The sequence below is a fragment of the Gorilla gorilla genome, chromosome 1, assembly GCF_029281585.2.
Source record: "Gorilla gorilla gorilla isolate KB3781 chromosome 1, NHGRI_mGorGor1-v2.1_pri, whole genome shotgun sequence".
Lineage (NCBI taxonomy): Eukaryota > Metazoa > Chordata > Mammalia > Primates > Hominidae > Gorilla > Gorilla gorilla.
In genome coordinates, this window is record NC_073224.2 from 214573577 (window position 1) to 214590801 (window position 17225).

At 44.4% G+C, this 17225-nt stretch overlaps 1 protein-coding gene and 1 pseudogene across 1 annotated transcript in view; both read right to left on the reverse strand.

Annotated features, from left to right (window-relative positions):
* The window catches only part of TMEM50A (transmembrane protein 50A), a 33203-nt gene extending 19244 nt beyond the window's left edge, over window positions 1-13959 (reverse strand). The window contains exons 1-3 of the mRNA XM_004025190.5: window positions 4718-13959; window positions 2583-2688; window positions 102-214 (exon numbers count right to left, since the gene is read on the reverse strand). Of these exons, the coding sequence (XP_004025239.1) occupies window positions 102-214; window positions 2583-2675 (206 nt within the window). The 5' untranslated portion in view covers window positions 2676-2688; window positions 4718-13959. The remainder of the gene's footprint in view (window positions 1-101; window positions 215-2582; window positions 2689-4717) is intronic.
* Window positions 2127-2190, reverse strand: LOC115932262 (uncharacterized; annotated as a pseudogene).
* Window positions 13960-17225: the final 3266 nt, after the last annotated feature.

The following is a 17225-nucleotide window of genomic DNA, read 5'->3' on the forward strand; positions in this document are numbered from 1 at the left end:
AATCGGATAATATTTAGAATTTTAAATCTATGCAACTATATTTGAAACATTTTTATTTTGTGGCAAGCTATGTAAGTAATGCCAATTACGATGACACTTACATTAGGAAGGCTATGGTTGCTATAACACCACAGGCATGGTATGAGTGGTTGAAATCTTTCATGGTGGGATAAATAACAGCTGCATCTATGATAATCCACCAGCCTGTAAAAAACTAAAACAAAGGTGATACCAATGAGAAATCATAGCAATTCTGTATCTCACTGGCTAAAAGCAAGGTATTTAAGTGAGGAGATCCCTTTTAATACATTTCAAAAATGTTCTAGCTTTTTCCCACATGTAATTTGCACATGGCCTAATAGCTGATTAGGTACCCTTAAATCTGAGAGCAATTTATATTTATTAACGTAACTTTTCTCTAAGCCTACTTCAATCATTATTTAATTTTTATCATAATAAAGCCTTGTAATCTAATTTGGTGAACTAGAAACCAGTTATCTCGTGGAGGGGGAAAGGAAAAAAGTGACTCAAATTCCAACTGACAGAAGTGTCCTGTTGATATATGATAAGCTTCCAGAGAAATATTCCCCAAAATCAAGAAAAAAGCATTCAAATTAATATGGAGAACAACTATTGTTCACAGAATTTTAGCTATCTTCTTGGTATGAAATAACAGCTCTGAGGTTCTGCTTTTGATGAATTCCAGTGCAGTCTAAAGATGGTTTCAGGTGTGATTTTAAATTTAATTTAAACACCAGATTACAATTTATCTAATTGAATTTGGCTCTAGATATTATCAAGGGCAAAGGTATAACAAAATAACGCCAAAACTTCAAAAACAGTTTTTATCATCTGAGCAGATATTTACAATAAAATTATATTAACCAAATTCTGATAAGTAGCCTAGAAGATTTTAAAAGTAACCCCCTTTCCTATCCCCACACCAAACCCTGACTCAGTTAGCTCTGGCAACTGACATCTTCTGGCAATTATTTTAAAATAACAATTTTAGGCTAGTCAAATTACTTTTATCAGGTTACAGACAGATCCATACTCGATTAATAACATTTTTAATGGCTAGCATGAGTACATATGCCTTTCTTTTTACCCTCAGCTCAATGTATTTAAGATATTTTCTTCATAGACTAAAAACGCAAAGCTTTTTGGCCAGGTGCAATAGCCTGTAATCTCAGGACCTTGGGAGGCCAAGGCCAGTGAATCACTTGAGCCCAGGAGTAGGAGACCAGCCTGGGCAACATGGAGAGACCCCATCTCTACGAAAAAAACAAACAAAAAAAACCACAAAAATTAGCCCGGTGTGGTGGCCTTCATCCGTGGTCCAGGCTACTCCGGAGGCTGGGGTGGGAGGATCACCTGAGCCCGGGAGGTCGAGGTTGCAATGAGCAGTGATTTCACCACTGTACTCCAGCCTGGGAGACAGAGTGAGACCCTGTCTCGAAAATAAATAAATCTTAAAGCTTAAGAAAAAATGGCTTGGTGCGGTGGCTCACGCCTGTAATCCCAACACTTTGGGAGGCCGAGGCAGACAGATCATCTGAGGTCGGGAGTTCAAGACCAGCTTGACCAACATGGAGAAACCCCCTCTCTACTAAAACAAGAGCAAGGCCAGGCGCGGTGGCTCATGCCTGTAATTCCAGCACTTTGCAAGGCCGAGGCGGGCGGATCGCGAGGTCAGGAGATCGAGACCACGGCGAAACCCCGTCTCTACTAAAATACAAAAAAGTTAGCCGGGTGCAGTGGCAGGCGCCTGTAGTCCCAGCTACTCGGGAGGCTGAAGCAGGAGAATGGCGTGAACCCCGGGAAGCGGAGCTTGCAGTGAGCCGAGACTGCGTCACTGCACTCCACCCTGGGCGACAGACCGAGACTCCGTCTCAAAAAACAACAACAACAACAACAACAAAAAACAAGAGCAAAACTCTTATCTCAAAAAATAAAAATAAAAAATTACTCTTTAGAGCCTATGACACCATATGATCATAAAAAACTAATAGCAGATCCCTTGAGGGATCTGAAGTGTAAATAAGAATTTTATTCTGTAAATTACTTCTACACAATGTATTTTAATGAGTTTCCTTTTTGTTTTTGCTTTTTTAAAAAAAATTTTAAGGGGCCATGCTAATCTTCTCTGTATCATTCCAATCTTAGTGTATGTGTTGCCAAAGCGAGCACTTTTTTTTCCCTGAGACTGAGAAGAAAGTTAACTGGATTATGGAGAAATGCAATCACATCTATTGACTGGTTTTGACCTGACTGCGTCTTAAACACTTCTTTGTACCTTAATATACTCATTAAAAGGAGATATAATCCATATGATGCACAAATGTTTTATTATGCCATTTTTACCATGCAGTTAAAACAACCCAACCACTCTGGTAATCAAATTTTAAACCATAAACTCTTAAAGTGGAACTAATAACTCTCCACAAACAACAAAATATCAACATGGTCAAAGTGGTCAAAGATAAAATAAATAGTACATATTTTAAAACATCCTGCAGAATTCAAAACCCATACACACAAACGCACCAAAAAATAAGGCCCAAATAATCAATGACACTTACTAGTACACCAGCAGCAATGGAAGCAATAGTATTGCGCTTTTCCCCCCAGTCAATGCATTCTGAGCATCTCAAGCCCTCTAGAAATCCAGACATTTTTTTCAGGTCACTTAAAAACAAACAAACAAACAAACAAACAATTAAATAAGTACTTCCATTTATTTGCTTCAAACTCGAAAAATAATTAATAGCTCAGGAATAATTAGATAAAAGTGAAATTACAAATGCTTTATTTTGGTTCCACATACTTCTTCAGAATATTTGATTTAGTTTTTGATGAATTTCCACATTATAACTTTGGAAAGTAACATCTGGATTCATTTAGTATCTTTTTTAATGTAAAAAATGGTTTGGGGGCCGGGCGCGGTGGTTCATGCCCGTAATCCTACCAATTTGGGAGGCTGAGCTGGGTGGGTCACCTGAGGTCAGGAGTTTGAGACCAGCCTGGCCAACATGGCAAACCCCATCTCTACTAAAAATACAAAAATTAGCCGGGCGTGGTGGCGCATGTCTGTAATCCCAGCTACTTGGGAGGCTGAGGCAGGAGAATCGCTTGAACCTGGGAGTCGAAAGTCGCAGTGAGCCGAGATCGTGCCACTGCACTCCAGCCTGGGCGACAGAGCAAGACTCTGTCTCAAAAACAATAATAAATAAATACAAATAAATGGTTTGGATATATTTAAGCAGTATTAACAAAGGTGGGTCTCCAAATATTGAAAAAATTTTAACTACTGGTTGACCTCCTCCTGAAAATCTGTCACATCCTATTATTTCTAAGTAGGTATTAAATTAGTTTAGGTGGTACTTTTAATACCAAGTATATGATTACTAATCCACAAGAGCTCTTTTGTATCATTTTGATTCCAAACTTATTAAACGAATTTGATATTTACAGTCCAGAAGCACTAACATTAGTAGAGAGACAAGTGATAAACTTTGGCTCTGAGTGGAAGTACAGATTCAAATGAAAAATATTTCTCTAATTTACATATTTTATCACAGAACGTGTGTTTCTTCACACCTAAATCAAGAAATTAAACATTGCACTGCAGTTCTTACCTCTACCCACATCATTTCCTTTCACTTCATTCATTATTTTTCTTTCTGCAAGCCTGCCTTTTGGTGTCATTTCTATATAAAGAACATCCACTTTAATATCCCTATCTCTGATCCTAACGTGTGTTTCCAGCCAAAAGCAAGCACAGAATCGTGGTTAATATTAATTCAGATTACAAAAATCCCACTGCTATTTAAATATAGCGGACCCAAGCTGTCTTTACAAATTATATAAAACATTCCTGTAAGCCGAGCAGTAGAGACCTGAGATACAGCCATGTTATCTCTATTTCAGAGTATGAAAAAGCCTGAAATACGTATAACTTGCGAATAACAACACCCAAACTCCTACAGCGAACTTGAGTTCTTTAAGTTACTTTGTAGCCAGCAATTATGGTTGTCCAAAAATATGACACCCTACAAAAGAGCAACGTCTCCCATTTTTAACTTCTCTTTTAAAAATTAAATATTAAAATATATGATTACAGCCACTGCTAAGATGCCTTTGGGACAAGTTCAATTTAGGAAATTCACTCATTTGATTCTTCCCCGGGAAGAACTGCAATTCAATAAGTGTTATTTTCGGTTCATCCCAATGGCCCCACCCCGAATCCATTTTTCTTTGCACGACGACTGGCACGCTCAAGCCAGAACCCGCACTCCAAACTCTGGGACTTTTAGGTCTCGAGGGACGCCGCTGGAAGATGGGGGAGCCACCTTTAGCCCGGGCACCCCTCGCTGAGGGAGCCGGCCGGGTCACGCTCCTTTCTCGGTCGGGGCTTCGGCTTGTCCAGCTGTGAAGTGGGGGATCGGGGGATTTTCCAGGGATCCTGGGGTGTCCTGGGGGAGGGCGCGGTCCCCTCTCCGTCTTCGCGGGGTCTGGACGCCGTCGCCTTCTCCTGGCGCCGCCGGACCCAGGAGAGGAGAGGTCCGCGGCGGCTCAGCCCGGGTCTGCGGCTTCCGGGAGGGTGGCGGCAACGAGCCTGTGCTGTGGGCACCAGCCCGTCAGACGGCCCCGGCTCCGAGGCCTCTCCATCCTGCGGCCGCTACTCTCTTGCCCCCACTCCCCGCCCGACACTTACGTCCAGCCCCGTCGTGCAGTGGTTCCAGAACCCGGTGTCGCGCCGCGCCGGCCCGCCTCACTCCCTCGATTTTAGCCAAGAAAACAAAACGGCCACGGCCTCCAGACACCCGGATGCAGCAGTACCACCACCGCGGCTCAGTCGCGCATGCGGACACGGGGCGGAGGGCGGGGCGCCGGGTACGGAGGGAGCCACGCCCACCACACCAACGCGTCTGCGCATGCCCAGGCGCTGGGCTCAGGGGCTTTCCGCCGCTCTGGCTTCACAGCTGGACGTCGGAAGTGCTAGTTTGGAGTACGCCCTTTGAGAGTAGGCGTGAGAAGTTGCTCTGTGTGCTGAGCTTTCTAAAGGAAGGCGTCCGTTGGCCTTCGTACCCGTCTTGAGTGAGGTGACGAGTGTTTTCTAGTACTGGGTTCGGCCCCGCAGCCCTCTCAGGTGTGGATGGCAGGAAGAGTGCCGGGTCCCGCGTGGTGCAAAAGGTGGGTTCAGGTTTGCGGCCACACAGCGCTACTTAGGACTTTTTAGTGTTGTTTATTTTCTCCTTGCCTGTTCCCGCCCCCCGCAGCTCCACCTCTGGGAGAGGGGCGGGTTCAGCTCCAGGAGGCGGGGACTTCCCGGCTTGGCGTGGCTGGGGTGTCCCGTGGACCCCAGTCTCGGCGCGGTGACCCACTTATGGGACTTGGCCTTTCTTTGCTGTTTAAGGCAGGGTTTGTCAGCCTGGGCACTACTGAGGTTTTGGGCCGGCTAATTCTGTCTGGGTTGGGGAGGGTGCTGTCCCGTGCTTCGCAGGTTGTGTAGCTGCATCCCCCGCCTCTACCCAGTGGATGCAAGTAGCAGCCCCAGTGAACCAAAAATGCCCCCAGACTTTGCCAAATATCCCCTCCCGGGGAAGATCGCCTCGCTTGAGAACCACTGTTGGAGGAGAGCCTGGGTTTTCGGGAGGTAACCGTTTACAAAGAGGAGAACGGTAAGAAGCCGGAAGCAACGATGACTTAGCTACGTGAAAGACTTGTGGCCGGGCTCGCCCCTCTTCTAGAAGCCGTCAGTTTGGGTCTCGAGTCTGGAATCACCGTCAAGGAGTCAGATCCAGCCCCGGAGAGGGAGCAGGGTCGAGGTCTCCTTGCAGAAGGCGCCACCGCAGGAAGCACAGGCGCAACGTGCGGTCTCCCTAGCGGAGGCGCTCGCGATCCTGCAGCCGCCGGTCCGGGAGGTGCTCGGTAGCCCTCCTTGGTGCCTGTCCGGTAGCTGGTCACTCTCGGGGGAAGGTCGTGTGCAGAAGGGCACATGCGATCACACAGAGACGGCGTTGCTGCAGCTTTGACCCGATGGTGCACCCGAAAGAACACAGAGGGTGGAGGGGGAGATCCAGGAATTGGTCGCGGAGCAGAACCTTTCACTTCAGTCAAAAAGTTGGGTCAATTGTCGTTAAGGGATAGGCACAGGTTCATCTGATTGACATGTACGGCGGCAGTATATGAGTGGGATGGGAACCAAGGTGACTGTTGTTTCCTTTGATGGATGAAACTTTTATCCCTTTGGGTTTTTTTTTGTTTTTGGCGGGGCATTAGCCGATTAGTAGATAAAACTGCATGACAATCTATAGCCTATTTTTAAATGGACACGTTCTTACCACTCAGGAGGTTTATCGTGATTGTTTAATGTCTCAGGGTGGAGGAATCTAGTGCAGGCAGTTCTTAATGAAACCTTTTACATTCCCGTTAGTGACTTAACATTAGTTTCCCAGCTCTGAGCAGCTTTAAACAAACATCCTCTTTTAATAGCTAATGAGTGCGGGAGAAAAGATACTAACTCCTTTCTCTTTGCGTTTTTTGCCCCTACCCTTTTTTCTCTTTTCTGGCCTTAACATGATTGTCAAATATTTATAAATATGAGTGAGCATCTTTATATTGCTCTTATTAATAAGATACATGCTTAATTTGTCATTCTTTACCTTTTTGGGACTTAATGAATGTTTGTCTTTTGTAGATAAAATGGAGCTGCTAGAAATAGCAAAAGCCAGCCACCCATATTAACCCCTCCATTTTCCCTATAATTAATGGCTTTCATTATTGGGTATATTTGTTACAATTACTGGACTAATATGATACATTATTATTAACTGACATCCACATTTTATTCAGATTTCTTTAGTTTTTTGCCTAATGTCTTTTTCTGTTCCAGGATCCCCTCCAGAATACCACATTAGAGTTAATTGTTATGTCTCCTTAGTCCCCCCTTGGCTATGTCAGTTTCACATACTTTCTTTGTTTTTGATGATATAGATGTGAAGAGTACTAGCCAGGAATATTATAGGTATTGGGTTTTTTAAATGTGTGTGTCATTTCATGATTAAAAATCAGTTGCGGCCAGGTGTGGTGGCTCAGCACTTTGGGAGGCTAAGGTGGGAGGATTGCTTGAGGCCAGGAGTTCAAGACCAGCCTGGCCAATGTGGCAAAACCCCATCTCTACTAAAAATACAAAAAATATAGCTGGGCACAGTGGCACACACCTGTAATCCCAACTACTCGGGAGGCTGAAGCACAAGGATCGTTTGAACCTGGGAGGTGGAGGTTGTAGTGAGCCAAGATTGTGCCACTGCATTCTAGTCTAGGCAACAGGTGAGACTCTGTCTCAAAAAAAAAAAAAAAAAAAGTGTGGATTATAGTATCTGTTGGGCCTACTGTCGTGAAACACATACACATGCATGTGCACACACAAACCTCCAGGCTATCACTTGAGTGCCAGCCAGCAGCATTTCTTACTCTATCCACTGCAACTGTGTCCCTGCTTCATCTTGGGGCTTCATTCTCATATATTTTCTTCACACAGCAGCCACAGAGAAGCTTTTACAATGTAAACCAGAGTCTATTACTTCTGTTCTCCAACTACTTCAGTGGCTAAATTGGTACCAGTAGAGTGGGGTGCTGCTGTAGATACTCAAAAATGGGTACGTGACTCTGGAACTGGGTAACAGGCAGGGTTTGGAACAGTTTGGAGGGCTCAGAAGAAGACAGGCAAATGTGGGAAAGTTTGGAACTTCCTAGAGACTTGTTGAATGGCTTTGCCCAAAATGCTGATAGCACTGTGGACAATAAAGTCCATAGGCTGAGGTGGCCTCAGACAGGAATGAGGAACTTGTTGGGAACTGGAGCAAAGGTGACTCTTGTTATGTTTTAGCAAAGATACTGGCGGCATTTTGCCCCTGCACTAGATATTTGTAGAACTTTGAACTTCAGAGAGATGATTTAGAGTATCTGGCAGGAGAAATTTCTAAGCAGCAAAGCATTCAAGAGGTGACTTGGGTGCTGTTAAAGACATTCAGTTTTATAAGGGAAGCAGAGCATAAAAGTTCGGAAAATTTGCAGCCTGACAATGTGATAGAAAAGAAAAATTCCCATTTTCTGAGGAGAAATTCAAGCTGGCTGCAGAAATTTGCATGAGTAACAGGAGCCAAATGTTAATTCCCAAGAAATGGGGAAAATGTCTCCAGGGCATGTCAGAGGTCTTTATGGCAACCCCTCCCATCACAGGCCCAGAGGTATCAGGAAAAAATGGTTTTGTTGGCCAGGCCCGGGGTCCTCATGCTGTGTGCAGCCTAGGGACTTGGTGCCCTGCATCCCAGCCACTCCCAACCATGACTGACAGGAGGCAAGGTAGAGCTTGGGCTGTAGCTTCGGGGAGTGCAAGCCCCAAGCCTTGACAGCTTCCATGTGGTGTTGAGACTGCGAGTACACAGAAGTCAAGAATTGGGGTTTGGAAACCTTCGCCTAGATTAAAGAGGATGTGTGGAAATGCCTGGATGCCCAGGCAGAAGTTTGCTGCAGGGGCAGGGCCCTCATGGAGATCCTCTGCCAGGGCAGTGCAGAAGGGAAATGTGGGGTCACAGACCCCACACAGAGTCCCTACTGGGGCACCACCTAGTGGAGCTGTGAGAAGAGTTCCTCCAGACCCCAGAATGGTAGATCCACCGACAGCTTGCACCGTGTACCTGGAAAAGCTGCAGACACTCAATGCCAGCCCGTGAAAGCAGCTGAGAGGGAGGCTGTACCCTGCAAAGGTACAGGGTCAGAGCTGCCCAAGACCATGGGAACCCACCCCTTCCATCTGCGTGACCTGGATGTGAGATGTGGAGTCAAAGGAGATCATTTTGGAGCTTTAAGATTTGACTGCCTCACTGGATTTTGGACTCTCATGGGCCTGTAGCCTCTTTGTTTTGACCAGTTTATCCCATTTGGAATGGCTGTATTTACCCAATGCCTGTACCCCCATTGTATCTAGGAAGTAACTAACTTGCTTTGGATTTTATAGGCTCATAGATGGAAAGGACTTGCCTTGTCTCAGATGAGACATTAGACTGTGGACTTTTGAGTTAATGCTGAAATCATTTAAGACTCTGAGGGACTGTTGGGATGGTGTGATTGGTTTTGAAATGTGAGGACATGAAATTTGGGAGGGGCCATGGGTGGAATGATAGGGTTTGGTTGTGTCCCCACCCAAATCTCATCCTGAATTCCCATGCGTTGTGGGAGGGACCCAGTGGGAGGTAACTGAATCATGGGGACAGGTCTTTCCCGTGCTGTTCTTGTGATAGTAAATAAGTCTAACAGGATCTGATGGCTCTATAAGGGGGAGTTTCTCTGCACAAGCTGTCTTTGTCTTTGCCTGCCATCCACGTAAGATGTGACTTGCTCCTCATTGCCTTTCGCCATGATTGTGAGGCCTCCCCAACCATGTGGAAGTGTAAGTCCATTAAACCTCTCTTTCTTTTGTAAATTGCCTAGTCTCAGGTTTGTGAACAGACTAATACAATGGCTTTTCACCTTGCAGAATAAAATCCTACGTGATCCTCATGCTCTAGCTCCTGGCCAGGCCACCTCCTCAGGAGTTAGATCACTTATCCCTCTCTCCCTGGCCCACCCTTCTCTGTCACATGGCTTCTTTGCTGACCCTGATATACACCACACTTGTCTTCTCTACCTGGAAGTTGTATTCCCCATACCCACATGGCTCACTTCTTCACTTCATTTAAGTCTCTGCTCAGACGTTAACCTCTTCAGAGAGCCCTTCCTTCACACACTGTCTTGCATAGCAGCCTCCCCTACAAGTTGTCTTCTTTCTCCTTAACTTTTGTGATGGTTAATTTTAGGTGTCAGCTTGACTGGATTAAAGAATACCTAGAGAACTGGAAAGGCATTATTTGTTAGTGTGTCTGTGAGGGTATTTCCAGAAGAGATTGATATATGACTGAATGGACTAAGAGGGAACCATCCGCCCTCAACGTGCAGTTGGCTTGAAACAAAAACGGAAGAAAGGCAAATTGGTCTTACTGTCTTGGAGCTGGAATACACGCTTCCATTCCTGCACTTGGATTTCAGGATCCCAGGCTGTTGGGTCTCAGGACTCCAGGACCTACACCAGCCTTTCCGTCACTGCTGGGGTTCTGAGGCCTTTGGGCTAAGAATTATATCATCAGCTTTCCTGATTCTGAGGCTTTGGGACTTGGACTGAGCCATGCTACCAGTATCCCTGGGTCTCCAGCTTGCAGACAATCTGTTGTGGGACTTCTCAGCCTCTGTAATCATGTGAGCCCTTTCTAACTAATAAACCCTCTCTTATTTATCTATGTATCCGATTGGCTGTGTCTCTTTGGTGAACCCTGACTATGTGTACTTTTGTTTGAATTCAAAGTATTTATCCCTACCTGATATTACATCCTATATCTGTTTTCTGTTTCTTCCATTAGAATACAAGTTTCATGACGACAGGGACTTTATCCATTTGTTTACTGCTGTATCTTAGGCTCAAAGTTGGCACTCAATAAATATTGGTTAAATAAGTGAATTACAAGCAGGTTGGATTATTAGGTAATATGGTTCGCAGTGTGGGACTCCTGAACTCCAAGATGTCTTTGAAAGTAGCCATTTCTTAAATTTCTAATGGTTTAGTCAGACTACAAATTACTTAATAACAGGGACTATAGTTGATTCATGGATATATCCCCAGAATCAGGAACAGTTTCTAGAATACACTTGAGTGCTCAATAGACATAGCTATTATAGTTAATTGAAATGGAATTGACAATGTGGGAAATAAGAAGTCACATTTTTGGCCAGGCACAGTGGCTCACACCTGTAATCCCAGCACTTTGGGAGGCTGAGGCAGGAGGATCACTTGAGGTCAGGAGTTTGGGACCATCCTGGCCAACATGGTGAAACCCCATTTCTACTAAAAATACAAAAAGTAGCTAGGTGTAGTGGCGTGTGCCTGTGATCCCAGCTCCACAGGAGGCAGAGGTGGGAGAATCGCTTGAACATGGTAGAGGTTGCAGTGAGCCAAAATCATAACACTGCACTCCAGGCTGGGCAACAGAGCAAGACTCCATCTCAAAAAAAAAAAAAAAAAGAAAAAGAAATCTGCTGGGCGTGATGGCTCATGCCTGTAATCCCAGCACTTTGGGAGACTGAGGCAGGTGGATCACGAGGTCAGGAGATTGAGACCATCCTGGCTAACATGGTGAAACCCCGTCTCTACTAAAAATACAAAAAATTAGCTGGGCATGGTGGCGGACACCTGTAGTCCCAGCTACTCGGGAGATTGAGGCAGGAGAATGGCGTGAACCCAGGAGGCGGAGGTTGCAGTGAGCCAAGATTGCACCACTGCACTCCAGCCTGGGTGACAGAGTGAGACTGTCTCAAAAAAAAAAAAAAAAAAAAGAAATCACATTTTTCTCAGAGCAAAGTCTTTGTGATAGTAAATCTGGATAAAGGCAGTGGAACACTGAGGACGTTTATGCATAAGGACAGTAATCACGAAATTATCTTTGTATATATTGTCCGTTAATGACTACTGCTATTTACTGAATTGAGCTCCCTCAGATTCATATTTTGAAGCCCTAACCCCTAAAGTGACTATATTTGGAAATAGGTGCTTTAAAGAAATAATAGTTAAGGTCAAATGAGGTCATGAGGGTGGAGCCCTAATCTAATAGGACTGGTGTCCTTATAAGAAGAGGAAGAGGCCGGGTGCAGTGGCTCACGCCTGTAATCCTAGCACTTTGGGAGGCCGAGGGAGGCAGATGACAAGGTCAGGAGTTCGAGACCAGCCTGGCCAATGTGGTGAAACCCTGTCTCTACTAAAAATACAAAAATTAGCCAGGCATGATGGCGGGCACCTGTAGTCCCAGCTACTTGGGAGGCTGAGGCAGGAGAATTGCTTGAACCTGGGAGGCAGAGGTTGCAGTGAGCTGAGATCGATCGGGCCACTGCACTCCAGCCTGGGAGACAGAGCGAGACTCTGTCTCAAAAAAAAAAAAAAAAAAAGGAAGATGACACCAGAAGTGTAAAAGCAGAGGACAGGCTCTATGAGGAAACAGGGAGGAGGCAGCCATCTGCAAGACAGGGAGCGAGGTCTCACCAGAAACCAACCTTGCCAGCACCTTGAACTTCCAGCCTCCAGAACTATAAGGAAATAAATTTCTGTTGTTTAAGTCTGAGTGGCTAAACAACAGTTTAAGCTGCTGTTATGGTAGCCCAAGCTGACTAATACAACGCTTAAGGATTTCAGTCACTGAGTGGAACCACCTTAGAATGTGAAAGACAATGAGGATATACACACAGCCTCCTTCCCCTGTGTTTGGAGGGTGGCTTCAAATTCCTTCTGGTTTATGTGCTGTGTAGGAAAAAAAAATCTGTAAAATTATGTGAGTTTGTAATTGATAGATTGGTTCTCTTTCATGCAAATAGTGCTTATAGTTTAAAAGTCCTAGAAAAATTAATTCACAGTCACATTTTCTGTATGCAACTACATTTATGTAAGTGAAAACTTGGTAGTTTGTTAGGTTGTTCATTTTTATTTTTCAAGTATTATGTAAACAAAAAGAACCTTGGTCTGCCAGAATTTTCAAAGAAAATTGGCAAAACAAGATTCCCCATAGTAACAACCATACATATAGCTATATTCAGTGACTAAATGGTGTTTATGTGTTTCTTAAGCAATGGAGTTCATTTTGACCAATTGTCTGTTAAGAAGTGCCTAAGAAAACTGCTTATTCATTTCCCACATCCTGTTTGGCAAAGTGTGACACATAGCAATAGGAAACAATAATATAATCTTGGGATGCATATGCAATCAGTGCACAGAGAGCTGTCGTATCAGCTTTCAGAAGAGCATTTAAACACTGCCACACGCTGTCCGTCTGTTTGTCCTGCAACCAGGTTCTCCCCTTGGTCTCAGTGGAAGCCTGAATCATAAGCACTGCCACGTTCACAAAGCTGTTAATTCTTCAAAACACCAAATGGTATTCAAAAAGGCAAGTATAGGCTGGGCACGGTGGCTCACACCTGTAATCCCAGCACTTTGGGAGGCCGAGGCAGGCTGATCATGAGGCCAAGAGATCCTGGTGAAACTATCCTAGCCAACATGGTGAAACCCTGTCTAGTAAAAATGCAAAAATTAGCTGGGCGTGGTAGTGCGCACTTGTAATCCCAGCTACTCGGGAGGCTGAGGCAGGAGAATCGCTTGAACCTAGGAGGCGGAGGTTGCAGTGAGCCGAGATTGCGGCACTGCACTCCAGCCTGGTGACAGAGTGAGACTCCGTTTCAAAAAAAAAAAGTATAAAAATCTGAAGACTCTAGGGGTATAATCCAATTAAGTTTCTATGAAGCACATGATTGCAGTCATGTCAAAGCAGTTTCTATGAGCACCCTGTTATCTGTTAAAAAAGCAGACAAGGCCGGGCACAGTGGCTCAGGCCTATGGTCCCAGCACTTTGGGAGGCCGAGGAGGGCAGATCACTTGAGGTTGGGAGTTTGAGATCAGCCTGGCCAACATGGTGAAACCCCATCTTTACTAAAAATACAAAAAATTAGCCAGATGTGGTGGGTGCCTGTAATCGCAGCTACTTTGGAGGCTGAGGCAGGAGATTCGCTTGAACCCAGGAGGCAGAGGTTGCAGTGAGCCAAGATGGTGCCATTGCACTCTAGCCTGGGTGACAGAGTAAGACTACATCTCAAAAAAAAAAAGAAAAAAAAAGGGAATAATAATAAATTAACCCTAGCTTACTGGATGACCACCATCATATATGCAGTCTGTTGTTTACCAAGATGTTGTTATGTGGTACATGGCTGTATTTTATTGTTGTATTCTACAGTGCATAATAAATGGTGAGATTCTCCTCAAAGAGTGGCAGAGAAAGGATTCAACTCCATTTTCTCTGACTCCAGTGCCTGTGCGAACATTGGATAACACCTCTAAAATGACAAAGTGTTTTCTAGGCCAAATCTCCTGTGATGCCAAACTTCTTATAAGAGTACAAATGCAGTTTTTTTTCAGAGATATTTATTTCATTGTTCGGTTCCAGAAAGAAAGATAATTCTTTATGCTTTAATACTCAAAGTATTTGGTATAATGACTGAATATTAAAAATTTAAATGAGTTTTTATTACATAAAGCAGTATTCTTGTTCATTCAGTAGATAAAAATTTTTGGTTTTGAACCTACTGAGAGAATAATTGGAACTAATTATTTATGTCATAGGAACAGAAACCTCAGATAGCTCTGACAGGAGGACAGCAGGAGCCAGCCTCACAAACGCAATGCCAGGGTCTTCCAAAAAGTCTTCTTCTCCCATGAGAACACTAGTTGCCGGCTGGGCACGGTAGCTCACACCTGTAATCCCAGCACTTTGGGAGACCCAGGCAGGCGGATCACAACGTCAGGAGTTCAGGACCAGCCTGGCCAAGATGATGAAACCCAATCTCTACAAAAAATACAAAAATTAGCCAGCATGGTGGCGCACATCTGTAATCCCAGCTACTCAGGAGACTGAGGCAGGAGAATCACTAGAACCTGGGAGGCGGATGTTGCAGCGAGCCGAGATTGTGCCACTGCACTCCAGCTTGGGCAACAGATTGAGACTCTGTCTCAAATAAATAAATAAATAAATAATGAGATTATGCATTTTTGTAGTGTAGGTGTTTCAGGTATTTGTTTAAGCAAAGCATATGTTAAGGTTAAAAGCCTTTGGAACACTCTGCCCCCATATCCTGCAAGCGTTTTCTTTCCTCCCATCCAGTTAGGTAAAGCTACTTGCCATCTCAGTGTATTCAGTCAGCTTTTAGGAAATAGATTATTTCTGATGAATGAGGATCCTGCTGCTTCACAAGTAGATGTTCACACTCATGGCTCCCCAAGGTCTGCCTCAAATCTATTTCTGTGGGCCAGGTATGGTGGCTCACACCTGTAATCCCAGTACTTTGGGAGACTGAGGTGGGCAGATCACTTGAGCCTAGGAGTTTGAGACCAGCCTGGGCAATATGGAGAAACCCCATCTCTACAAAAAATACCATCACCAACAAAAAATTAGCTGGGCATGGAGACGTGTGCCTGTAGCCCCAGCTACTTGGGAGGCTGAGGTGGGAGGATCACTTGAGACTGGGAGGTTGAGGCTGCAGTGAGCCATGACTGCACCAGTGCTCTCAACCTGGGCAACAGGGTGAGACTCTGACTCAAAAAAAAAAAAAAAAAATCTGCATCTCCAGCCTTATTTTCCAAAATTCTCCACAATAAACCCTTTGCTCTAGTCAAGCTAGTTTATCTTCTATCCCCAAATTCTAAAATGGGCATTTCTAATTCCAAGTTTGCTAAGACTTTTGTTTCTGTCTAAAATATTATTTTCCCTCTGCCTGTTCTCTTCAGACCTATTTGAGATTCTTTTTCATTTGTTCATTCAGTAAACACTAATTGAATGCCAAATGAAATACACTGTCTGGAATGCTGGGGTAGAGTAAGAACAAGTTTCTCTCCTTATGTAATTTATATTCTGGGAGGAAACACACATTGAAAATAAATTAAAACCTTAATTATTTAATTACAAGCATGATAAATGCTAAAAGTAGGAGGCACAGGAAAGCAGGATAACCTATAATTGGAGGAAAACCTGTCTGGGAGATCTGACCTCTCGTCAGATCAGCCGCAGCATTAGATTCCCACAGGAGCGAACTCTGTGCATGCGAGGAATCTAGATTGCCACTCCTTATGACAATCTAGTGCTTAATGATCTGTCACTGTCTCCCATCCCCTCAGATGGGACTGTCTAGTTGCAGGAAAACAAGCTCAGGGCTCCCACTGATTCTACATTATGGCAAGTTGTATAACTATTTTATTATATATTACAATGTAATAATAATATAAAGTGCACAATAAATGTAATGCCCTTGAATCATCCCAGAACAACCCTCCACCCCCAGCTGTGGGAAAATGGTCTTCTACGAAACTGGTCCCTGTTGCCGAAAGGGTTGGGGACTGCTGCTCCTTAAGATCCCATTTCACTGGTTGTAAAAATAATGGCTTCATTGCATTGTACCTTGAAGTAAAGGTTATTTGTTGTCAGCATGAGGATCGAACAGTTCATCTTTACACAGGGCCAGACAAGTGCTAAATCTCCTAAGATATTACCTGTGATCATTTGGTTGTTGAGTCAAAGTTGCAAAAATTAAGTATGATCAAGTAGAGGCCGTGAAAGGATTTGGGGGAGCAGGACACAAAGTAGACTGCATATAACCTTCAAAAAGGAAGCCTCTTATAGCATCTGTAACTTAGCCTTCTATAGTATTTCTCGTTTTTCTGTTCTGGACCCAGTTGACATTCTCCAGTTATTCCATTGCCCATGACTGTGCCATCATCGAAGTTAAATTCCCTGTGAAGTTTGTGTAACATAATCCATATATGGTTAATAATGGTTCCTCTGATGTTAAGGTGGGTATGGTTGAGATGGCTCTTCTGACTGAGTAGCAACACCCTAGTGAGCAAAAGTGTGCGTGGAAGAGTTATATTTTATGCAAAGCAGACCAGTCCTCAAGCAATACAGGTGGCCATTAGGCACGGACGTGACTGTCTCATTCTCAGTTACACAGAGGCACCAATCGGTTCTTCCGTTGCAGTGACACCACCAGTAATTGCACCTGTATGACTTATCAAGAATAATATTGACAAATACATATCTGGATTTGTGTGTTGTCCTTTTGCTTGCCCTGGTTTCAGTAGACACCCCCCAAAGCTGAATGATGTGATACAGAACTATTCGGCTGGGCGTGGTGGCTCATGCCTGTAATCCCAGTGCTTTGGGAGGCCGAGGTGGGCAGATCACGAGATCAGGAGTTCGAGACCAGCCTGGTCAACATGGTGAAACCCCGTCCCTACTAAAAATACAAAAAATTACTTGGCATGGTGGCACGCGCCTATAATCCCAGCTACTCGGGAGGCTGAGGTAGGAGAATCGCTTGAACTGGGGAGGTGGAAGTTGCAGTGAGCTGAGACCACACCACCGCACTCCAGCCGGGGTGACAGAGTGAGACTCCGTCTCAAAACAAAACAAAACAAAACAAAAAAAAACCTATTCATAACATCTCTATATGGTGGCTGTAATTGGACAGAGTCATTGGCTTCCCTGGTGAATATTACAGATAGCATCTTCCCATACTAGGTATTCATGGCAGGGAATACATGTGTT